The sequence below is a fragment of the Budorcas taxicolor genome, chromosome 20, assembly GCF_023091745.1.
Source record: "Budorcas taxicolor isolate Tak-1 chromosome 20, Takin1.1, whole genome shotgun sequence".
NCBI classification, from domain to species: domain Eukaryota; kingdom Metazoa; phylum Chordata; class Mammalia; order Artiodactyla; family Bovidae; genus Budorcas; species Budorcas taxicolor.
Window position 1 is genome coordinate 13,442,590 of NC_068929.1, and position 11,125 is coordinate 13,453,714.

The following is an 11,125-nucleotide window of genomic DNA, read 5'->3' on the forward strand; positions in this document are numbered from 1 at the left end:
ATCAAATAAAGTTGAATTCAGTGTCCAAACATCTCAACTGGAGGGGGAATCTTAGATGTCTGCCTGTTGGAAGCCCTGCAAGGCTGCCCAACTCATGAGGGGCAGAACCATGATTGGAAGCCAGGCTTCCTACTTCCTTTGCAAGGCGAGCCTGCACTTACCTCTGTTCTGGTGAAACCACACTGAATTGGAGTCTGGAGCAAATCTAGAGAAGCTCCAGGTTCCTTCGAGACTTCAGTCCTTTTCCCCGACAAGCGTCTCTCTCCGTGTTTCCTTTCGCTGGCATCTACCATCCTTCCAGCCTTCCAGACTCCTCATTTTATAAGCCTCCATGAGTTCAGTGGCTTCCAGATTTCCAGATTTTCTAGACCAGTCAAATTTCTTCCCAAATTCTGGCATTTGAAAATAGAGATGCCAAATTCTGTTTTAACGGAAGCATTAGAAAAACAACCACCACCTATCTTCACAATCATTTCATTAAAGGAAGAACATTTTAACACTGAAATTGGGGACTTTTCTGACAGTCCAGTGGTTAAGATGCCACTCTTCCAATATAAAGGCCATGGGTTTGATCTCTGCTTGGGGAAATAAGATCCCACATGCTGTATGGTGTAGCCAAAAATAAAAATTAAAACATTTAAAAATGAACATTGAAAACAGGGAATGTACATTTCAAAAGGATGAATTTTATTACATACAAATTATATCTAAATGAACCTGACTTTTTATTTTTTTTATTTTTTTTAAACTGGCTTCATTCACTTTTTTATTCCCTTTATAAAATTATGTGGTGGCTACAGCTGGGGCCTGCGTCCTCTGCACAGAGACTCTGGTGTGGGTCTTCACAAGATGGTTAGTGAATTCCTGATATGGAGACTTGGTGAACACCGTCTCTTTCCAGAGGTCAGGGGTGAGACAACTGTAGGTCTTGGAAATGGCATCAAAAGTGGCCTTGGCGAAGTTGCCCAGGGTGGCGGTGCAGCCCCTGGCAGAAGCGTAGCAGTCGTCGATGCCGGCCATCATCAGCAGCTTCTTGGGCACAGGGGCGGAGACGATGCCAGTGCCTCTGGGGGCAGGGATGAGGCGCACCAGCACGGAGCCGCAGCGGCCAGTCACCTGGCAAGGAACCGTGTGGGGCTTGCCGATCTTGTTCCCCCAGTAGCCTCTTCGCACAGGGACGATGGACAGCTTGGCCAGGATGATGGCCCCACGGATGGCAGTGGCTACTTCCTTGGAGCACTTGACACCCAGACCGACATGTCCGTTGTAATCCCCAGTGGCAACAAGCGCCTTGAACCTAGTCCACTGGCCAGCACGGGTCTGCTTTTGCACGGGCATAATCTTCAAAACCTCATCCTTGAGGGATGCTCCCAGGAAAAAGTCAATAATCTCAGACTCCTCGATGGGCAGAGAGAGAAGGTAGATCTGCTCCAGAGACTTGATCTTCATGTCCTTGACCAGGCGGCCCAGCTTGGTAACGGGGAGCCACTCCTTGTCCTCGGCCTTGCCTCCGCGAGCTCCGCGGCCTCTGCCCCGCCCGCGACCCCAGCCGCGACCCGGTCCCCGGACGCCACTACCGAAGCCTCCGCGGAAGCCACCGCGGCCTCCCATTCCGGGGCCCCCGGGGCCGCCTGGGCCTCCGGGCCCTCCCGCAGCACCGGCGTCATCCGCCATTTGGTGTTTTCTCGAAGAAGCGAACCTGACTTTTTAAATGCAAGTGTGCTAAATTTTGAATTAGAACAATTAAAAATTGGATATAAGTAGCTTTGGCACCCCCACCTCCGCACTGTTTTACTAAAAGAGAAAACACCATTACGGACAGCAGAGTTTGGGGAAACTACTGCCTTGGACTTTCCCCTGAATGATGTCAACCCAAGCCCTCGTCACTTCTTTCCTAGACTTCTGTAATAGCCTCCTGCCTGCCCTTTCTGTGCTCATGTCTCCCTCTGGCCCCTCTCTTAGTGTGCAATCAGAGAGCTTCCTAAAGCACAGCCCTAGTCATGTCATTCTGCTACCAGGAATAAAGCCTTGGGCCCTTACCCCGCAGCCTGAGCCCCTTTGTCTCCTCCCTCACTAGTTTACACCATGTGGACGCCACATGGACTCAGCACTCAAGCTATTTCTTACTGCGTTCCCTTTTCCCGATGTACTTTCATTCACACTATTTCCCACGCCTTAAATAAGTTTTTCCAATCGTCACCTTTTGAAATACACATTCTTCAAAGAATATTCGAATACCACTTGTGTCTTCTAAATCCATTTTTCTCTCTGCCTAGCATTTGACGTATCACGTCATGTGGTGAATCTCTCACATTATGGCAGATACCTATTATCAATTTCTATATTGTGTACATATAATTATTGAACGGACAATTTGCTTCATCTTCTCCTCAGCAGAAGACTTTACCTCCTATTTCCCTTGGAAAACAGAAGCCATAAAATAACCACCTCAACTTCTTGCCATCACACCTACAAAGTCACCTGTATCTGTCCACACCATGTTCCCCCACCTTCCCACTCTTCCTACAAACTAATCTTTTTCTTGGCTCTGAATCGTGTCCCCTCATCCCTGACCAAGAGCTTGCTTCATCAATTATCTCTCCTTTCTTCTAAATGTTTAACCTCTTCCCTTCTGCTGAGTCTTCCTCTCAATAGTGCTAGGAACACCAGCTAGAAATATTCACAGAAATTATTTTCAAGTCAAAATAATTTTGCTAACAGATCCTCAAGACTAGATACCCTGAGGAGCACATACATGCTTAGGAAGATAAAGGACACAAACCGTCAACACATTGGCCAGGTAAGAGAATTCTATTCCGGAGAAGGAAATGGCAACCCAGTGTTCTTGCCTGGAGAATCCTATGGACAGAGGAGCCTGGTGGGCTGCTGTCCACGGGGTCGCACAGAGTCAGACACGACTGAAGCAACTTAGCATGTAGCAGAATTCTATTCATCCATCACCGAGACAAAGAAAACTGGAAGTTGATGCCAGGACAGCCCCCTCCTTACTCTCAGTCCTACTTTCCCATGAAATATTCGTGACCTATGAATATTCGTTGATATCACCTGGCACCTGATCAAGGCAACTGTGTACCCCCCAAGGGAACCCAAAGAACTACTCACAGGGGTAGCCTCTTGTGCCTCCCCTCATCTGGCATTCATCTGCTGAGAGTCCTGGGTCTTCTCTCAGTTCCTCAAGCATGTCGACATCTATCCTGCCTTTGAATAAGTCCTAACCTCTGCCTGAAGCCCTTTGTCATTTCTTCTCCTTCCAACCACTCTGTCTTTGACAAGACTAGCTCCTTACCCTTCAACTCTCAGCTCAAATATCACCTTTCCTGACTGCTCATTTGATATCACCATGTCCTCCATAGAATTTCTCATAGCTTATAATTTTTGTTATTAATTTTTCTTGCCGCTAGACTGTCAGTCACTAGACTATAAACTCTATGAGAACAGGAACTATATCTATCTTACTTACCATTACGTTTTCAGTACCTGGCACATGGAAATACTTGAAAAAGTGTGGAATGAATGAAATATATTAAAAATTAGCTCAGCGTTATAGTGGTTCTGGAAGAGGAAGCTTAGCAGAACCACCTGAGGTTCTTATTTAAACTAAACAATCCCAAACCCCCTTATCTAACTACACTTCAAACTATCAAAAAAAAGATATGATATAGCTGGACAGTTGTTAAAGCCACAAAAACGAACTTTATTCAGGACTATTGCAATAAGGGAAAAGAGACTTAGGTACCGAAGGGGGCAAGTCCAAATGAGCAAGTAGTAACTTATGGCTAAGGGACAGGTGGGAGGTCTATGAATGGAAAGTTACTAACAGGTAAAAGGGGAGACTTTGGCTAAACTGACCTAACAAGCTCTTTAGTGAAGGCGGGGCCAGGGTGATCAGACGTCACCTAGGAGGTGGTGAGGGTAAGGAACTGGATCATATTTGGAAAGTGATCACACATCCAGGGTGGGGTTTTTTGGTTGTTTTTTTTGTTTTTTGGTTTTTTTTGATAAACTGACTTAGCAGGGCTCTCGGTAATATTATATTTTGCAAGGAAGTACACAGGTGGGTCTAGGACAAGGTTCAGGAGCCCAACTAAAGTTCGGTCAAGCAAAGAATCTCTGCCAATACCTAGAGTCAGGTGTGCCATTTTCTGGATTGGGGAGAGAGTGCTGCTAAGTCGCTTCAGTCGTGTCCAACTCTGTGTGACCCCATGGACTGCAGCCTACCAGGTTCCTCCGTCCATGGGAGAGTGTAGGTACACAAATAGAATCTGGGTCCCTCAGAGCCCTCCAGATTCTGGCATAGCGTAAGGGGTATAATATCAGTAATCACCATAGGAAGAGGAATGGTTGTGTGCAACTGAGAAAAGTTATCCATCAATCTTCATATGTCATCCCAGGCTCCTGTGAGAACCACTGCTCCATTCCTATGCTTTATTATTCCTCAGATCTTTAGGTGGAGGAGCTTGTCAGTTCCCAGACCCTCGATCTTTCAGCCAGTCTCAGGAGGAGGAAATGGTGACCCACTCCAGTATTCTTGCCTGGGAAATCCCATGGACAGAGGAGACTGGCGGACTACAGTCCATGGGGTCACAAAGAGTCGGACACAACTGAGCAAGCACCCACTATTCACGCACAAAATGTCTCTAGGGTATATATATGGAAGCTTCCATATGGGCAACAACTTTGATCATTTCAACTTTCTTGATCTTTAACATTCTTGTCCTCTCCACAGGGACCTTCAATTATTAAATATATTAAAACATTCTATTTGAAGAGGCACTTTTATACTGATAAAATGAGAAGGCAAAGTTACTTCTAACAAGCCACTTAAGATTAAGTGTTGCCATCACCAATATAAATGCTATTAGCACTATGAACTTAAAATATGGGCCTATACAAAAAATTTTCAGAAAACAGTCATTTCATATCCAGCCCACAGATTCTCCATCATCAGTCTCCCATAAGCCCACACCCTTTAGCTGTATTAAATAGGAAAGGAGGGATGATATAGTAGGGGTAATGGTGAGGGGTACAAATTAAAGGGGTTTGGAACAATATTCTTAAAATATTCTTATTCTTATTTTGAACTGCAAATTCTTTCAACACTTCTTGCTTTGGGGAGAAACACTGCAGGGTGAAATAGGAAGCAGTTCTAAGTGTTATACCTGAGGATCTTGTCTATGCAGTAACCAATGATTAAAACAGTTTCCTCATCTTACTTAGGACTGACACAAATGGGAAGAGCTAAGGTACTCAAGAAGAAGATTAGAATTTCAGTTGAACTGCTTTCTGGAAAAGCGGTGGACTACGAAATTACTTAATTACTCTTTTCAGTTTTTAAAAATTAAAATGCAACACATTTCAATCACAACTAAGCCTGGTATTCAAATGGAAATGTGACTCCCCTAAAATACATTGATCTAATTTCTGTTAAAGAAAGAAATGTTTTCTGGGGAATTTGAGCATCCATACAGCCTGCTCAATTGCCTGGGGTGTCACAGAGAGAAAAGACAAACCTTTGGAGAAATTAGAACTGAAATCATGATTTAGGATTGATTGAACTAGTCCTATCTTCTCTCTTGGTGTCTGCTCCCTACTCTGGGGGGGAAAAAAGTGATAATAGTATCGTGCAAGATAATTAAGAGGACCAGTCATGCTAACAGTAATAATAAGAGCAAAGGGCAATAAGAGTAAAGGGCAATTGTGTATGGCAATATTTTAAACACCATATTCTAGATCCCTAAGAATCAGTGGAGGGACTTTATTTTTAAATTCTATTTTTATGCAGGGGCCTCCTGAGTTTGCGTTAGGAAAAAGCCACTGTTCCTCTCGAGATGCTTGTTCCTAAATATTTAGTTTGATTTACAGTCCCAGAAATGTGACCTCAGGTAAGCACTCAGAAACATTTAATGGCTCCTAAACTTTACATTTAAGATTTTTGTATTTCTCGAGTTGAACCTGCCCTCATCGATTGTCACTTGTTCCCGTCGAAACTGTTTACTGAAACGACCATTCTCCCCTTTGAACTGAGAATATTTCCAAGATTGTGTATTAAACAGTGGTAATTATTGGGTCTCACACTCTTAGAGCAGCTAAAATGGCTATTTACCTTCCTCTGGACATAAAACAACCCCCAAAGACTCTACTTTTTTAACCAATGCATAACTTCTAATAAAGGAACTGTCAAAACAAAATTCTTAATTTTTCAAATTGCTCTTAATGTAACTAAAGGTTGAAATAATTTCTCTTCTATTGTTCTCCCTGTTTAAGGGTTCTAGCTGAAGGTTTTAATAAACAAAATGTATCAGCTCAACTCCAATCATCCTCATTTCATCTCTCGCTCTCTTCTCACACACACACACACACAGCACCCACACACACATCCATTCACACAAACACACATACATCACACACCACTGCAATCAAAGGAAAATCATGTACCAAAGTTTGTGCAGCAAACTCCTAATTAATGATGAAAGCTCCTTGGAGTCCTGGTGCTGTTTTCCCAGTGGACCTCTATTTTAAAAACATTTTTCCTTGAAAACAACGGTGTGATTAATCCCACCATTCCTATTTAAATTACTTATGCAGAAACAACAATGCGCTATGAGCAATTATGAAAAACACTTTATTATGTATAATTTGTACATGCTTCAATTTGTGATACTTGGGTGATTTATTTTCCAGGTTGTGATGTCATCTGTCAAGATTTTACCTGATCTAATTTTCATCCTGTCATGCCACCTACAAAAATACAATTTTCAAAGTGAAGTTCTTCCTCTGCTTAAATATCCACTTTTAAAAGTTTGTCAGACAGAGAAAATAAGAATAGAATATTTTGTACACATAGCAACACCATACAAGGCATTACCCTTCACACAGTAACATCTAATGTGTTCTTTTTATTCGGAAACAGCAGGAAGAGAGCCCCCTTTTCCTTAGAGGGAAATGCAAACTTTGTTACTAAAGCCAGACTCCAGGGATAAAGATGTGGTCCCCTGGGGAAAGTGGGGAGGGGGCTTATGGAGAGCGTGGGTGCCTCATAAGCACTTCAGGAGGAAGGAGTTGCAGGAGGTTCCTCGGGGACAGTCACACAGCTTCCCAATCCTAGCTCCTTTCCGCACGGCACACTGCTCTCCCGCGTCACACTGCAAACAACACAATGTGTCGTCATGCCGCACAAACACACCTGTGCTCCCAACAGGCGTGTCTCCCCATCAACACAAAGTCTGCCTCTGGGGAGGGACAGATGAACCCTGCCACCACCACCGTGGGTCTAAGTATAGTCAGGCTTGAAACAAGGAGAGCCTTGTGCTTATCATTTGAGAGAGAGAACATAAAAAGAAAGAAATTGAAATTATTGAACTGCTCCTACTGTGTTCTACCTTTTTCAGGGAAGTTACCTTTCCTGGGTCCTTCAATTGCTCGTCAAAAAAAAACAGTCAACCAGACCTTTTCATCTAAGAAATAAACAATAGACCTCACAATCCTTGCTCCCTGTGTCCACCTTCTCATTCCAAGAAAAAAGATTAAAGTGTGTGTGTGTGTGTGTGTGTGTGATTCAAGGAAGGTGAACAGACAGGAATCAAGATTTTTTACTTGAACTTAGGTTTTTAAAAACTGGCAGTGCTTCAGAAGGCAGGAAGTAAGTTAGAGGAGCAAGAACTGACTAGATTCAAGGACTCTTCCACTCAGAATTCTTTGGGAGGTTAAAAAAAAAAAGCATATTTTCAGGAAATACTGCTTTCCACAGAAACCCAAGGGCAGATTCCTGGTACTAGTTGTTCGATGTTCCAGAATGGCCAATCAACTCTTTAACTTTAGAGACCAAGAGGAAAGGTTTGACACGGTGGAAGCAAAGGGGAGCCCACGAACTCTGCAAACCCATTATCTGAATGAATAGCCACATACTCGGAAGACGCTGGTGTCTAAGGCTCAAGGGGGTGCATTTCCTCGTAGAAAAGCATGGGGAGGGGTGACCCCAAAGCCTTACCATGGGGACTTGGCCATACTTCTTCTCGTAAACTGGAATACGTTTACTCTTGAGCTTCTTCAGAACTTCCTGCAGTGCTTCAATCTGCAACACACCGCCCCCCGGATCCCCAAGTTGCCGCCTTGGCTGTGCGCCCAGCCCAGGTGCTCACTTCGCCCAAGTTATAAGGAACCGGGGCACCACACACTCCTCCCCTGGACTCCGCAAAGAGGGACGTTCGAGGGTTGGAAACTTAGCGAGCGCTGTCCCACGTACTGACCGCAGGGCCAGGAGCCGCGGAGACTCCTGTTGCTCCGAGGAGCCGGGATCAGGGATTTGCTCCACAGACTATCTGGAGCCTATGGGCTCAAGACGTTCTTCGGGTGACAGCGGGAGCCGGGGATTTGTGCCCACCTCCCCGGACCCTGAATCTAAGAATCGGGGTGGGGAGGCAGGGAGAGAGAGAGAGACGCGTACAAAGCAAGGAACCTCGCGGCAGCCAGGGAAGTCCGGGGCGAGGGGGGTACCGACCAGCTCCTTCTCATGGGAGGCATCCTCCACGGCGGAGTAGATGTCCAGGGCTCGCGGCTGGAGCTCGGCGTCCTCCTGGGCTAAGGCGCCCAGCAAAGGAAGCAGCAGCAGCAGGGCGGCGCCCAGGAGGGGCAGCAGGCGCAGACGGGGGCTCTCCATGGTGCTGAAACTCGGCGCTACTCGGACACCTTGCGCTCCCACCTTTTATAGCGAGCCGGAGCCGGGGCTCAGGGAAGAAGGAGGGGGCGATGAAGGAAGGAAGGGGGTGTGGAGGAGGGTCCGGGTCAACCGTCTGTAGGCAGCGCTTCGCCGCCGCTTGACGTCAATGCCCGCCGGGCTCCAGGCGCCCCGGAACGAGGTTCTGCGCACAGATGGCCAAGAGCTCGGAGAACCGGGACCCTGCGCCCCCAAGTGCTGTCAGCCCCGCGGCAAGGGACGCTCCCCTAGGGGCCTGAGCTGAAGTCCAGGGGCGAGAGGTGAGGGATGGAGAGAGGGAGGGAACTAGGAAATGGAAAATGCCTTCGAGTCGAGGCACTGAAGCATCCCTCCCCATCGCCTAGCAGCCGTGGCAGCAGCAGGATCCACCTCACAGCACTGCCTTACTCCTTATCCTAGCCCCGTTTGCAGCACCAGGAAGACGGTGTTGCCTCCAGGCACGAACGTTTGCTGAGCACCTTACTAGGCACTCTGTGGTGGAAGGGAGGCAAATACAGTCCATAAAAAAGAGAGAGAGGGAAAAAAAGAGAAAGAAATCACGGCCTTCCTCCTACTGGGTTCTTTGATGGAGTCTGTGTGGTAATGAGAAGGAAAGGAAAATAGGCTAACCCCAACTCAGCAGCTACGTGGAGAGTGTAGGGAGCCAGATTCTGGCTTCAGTCCTGGCTCTCCCCTTACAAACTGTGTGACTTTGGGCAAAATGAAAAACATATCTGATCCTCACCCATTTTTTGTTTTCTTTTGGAAAAGTGGAATTTTAAAATGTACCTCACAATGTTTTCAAGAGAATGGAATGATAGATTAGGTATGTAAAACCCCTGGCCCTTAGCACAATTAGCGCCAAGCCTTTCCTTTGAAATTTGAGGCTGACCAGGTAAGTGACTGCGGGCAGCATCTCAGTTTTTCCTCAGGTCAAATGCAGCTGTCCTCAGAACCCCTCTTACCCACTGCCACCCCTGAAACCTAAGAAGTCTGACTAGAGAGAAAGCAAAGAGGGTGGGGAAAATGCAACAACCTAATTATGGAATTATCTTCAAAGATCAAAAGTCAATGGTGAGCCAGGTCCTCAGGGACTGCAGAAGACAGTTTTTTCAGAGATTGGAGTTCCTACAGTCTAAATGGAAATGAAATTCCTATAGGAGATCTTTTCCCACTTACCTAGAGGCTTATCCCACCTGTCTGCCCATCTGGCTTCTTCTTTCACCACACCCACTTTCTCTTAACTGCTCCCGAATCTATTCATTCTTGCCAAGCCCTGTTGCTACCACCCCAGTTCTGGACAGCTGTCCCAATCTACTTCGTGCTTACCCCCAGCTGCCACCACACCTTCTCTTGCTTTCCTCTAATCCATAAGTCACCCCCAAGCGGAGTGTTCTTCCCCGTAAAGTACACTAATTGCTTCCCATTACTTTCCATACTAAATGTGTGTACTAAGTCACTTCAGTCGTGTCCAACTCTTTTCAACCCTATGGACTGGAGCCCATGAGGCTCTTCTGTTCATGGGATTCTCCAGGCAGGGATACTGGAGTGCGTTGCCATGCCCTTCTCCAGGGCATCTTCCCCACCCAGGGTTCAAACCTGCATCTCATGTCTCCTGCGTTGGCAGGCAGATTCTTTACCACTAGTGCCACCTGGAAAGCCCCCTCACACTAAGCACTGAATCTAAATTCTTTATCCTGACTTACAAAGTACTTGATCTGCACCCCTCTCCAACCACATGTCTTAACGAAAGGGCACAGGCCCCTCCACTCCAGCCTCAGTAGCCTTCTTTTTGGTCTTCTCACAGGCCAAGCTCATTTCCACTTTGAGGCCTTTACACTTACCTTGCCTAGAAAGTTCTTCCTTCATCCCCAAATGACTATTTCCTGTCATTAAAATCTCAGTTTCAATCTTGATCACCCCATCTAAAGTATCTACCAGTTTATTCTCCCACAGATCTATCATTTGGCAGATGATCTGTGTCATTAGCCTAGTTAATACATAATACGTTGTTTCATTTATCAAGTTATTTAATGACTACTCAAACGCACACTGGAAAGCAATTCAAGAAGTAATATCTCAGGGCTTTCCTGGTGGTCCAGTGCTTAAGACTCCGCACACCCAAGGCAGGGGGCTTGAGTTTCATCCCTGGTCAGAGAACTAGATCCCACGTGCAGCAACTAAGCGTTCACACGCCACAACTAAAGATCCTGCATGCCACAACTAAAAAAGACCCCGCGTGCTCCAACCAAGACCTGATGCAGCTAAGTAAATGATAAGTTTTTTAAAGTAAGATCTTCCTTAATAAGTAGCACACATATTAACAGCACCAAAATACTTCCCTTTGGGATAAACACAACTTGAAAGTTAATCTAACACCTCTCCTAGCTCTACCTTTCACACATACTTTGC

At 45.9% G+C, this 11,125-nt stretch overlaps 2 protein-coding genes across 2 annotated transcripts; both read right to left on the reverse strand.

Annotated features, from left to right (window-relative positions):
- Window positions 1-743: 743 nt before the first annotated feature.
- On the reverse strand, window positions 744-1,674 carry LOC128066069 (40S ribosomal protein S2-like). The gene has a single exon (XM_052659150.1). The coding sequence runs from the start codon at window positions 1,672-1,674 to the stop codon at window positions 784-786; it is 891 nt and encodes a 296-aa protein (XP_052515110.1). The 3' UTR covers window positions 744-783.
- A 5,381-nt stretch (window positions 1,675-7,055) lies between these two features.
- On the reverse strand, window positions 7,056-8,677 carry CARTPT (CART prepropeptide). Its single transcript, XM_052659329.1, has 3 exons — window positions 8,519-8,677; window positions 8,009-8,092; window positions 7,056-7,163 (listed from the first exon to the last, which is right to left on the reverse strand). The coding sequence occupies exons 1-3, from the start codon at window positions 8,675-8,677 to the stop codon at window positions 7,056-7,058; spliced, it is 351 nt and encodes a 116-aa protein (XP_052515289.1).
- Between the last annotated feature and the right edge of the window lie 2,448 nt (window positions 8,678-11,125).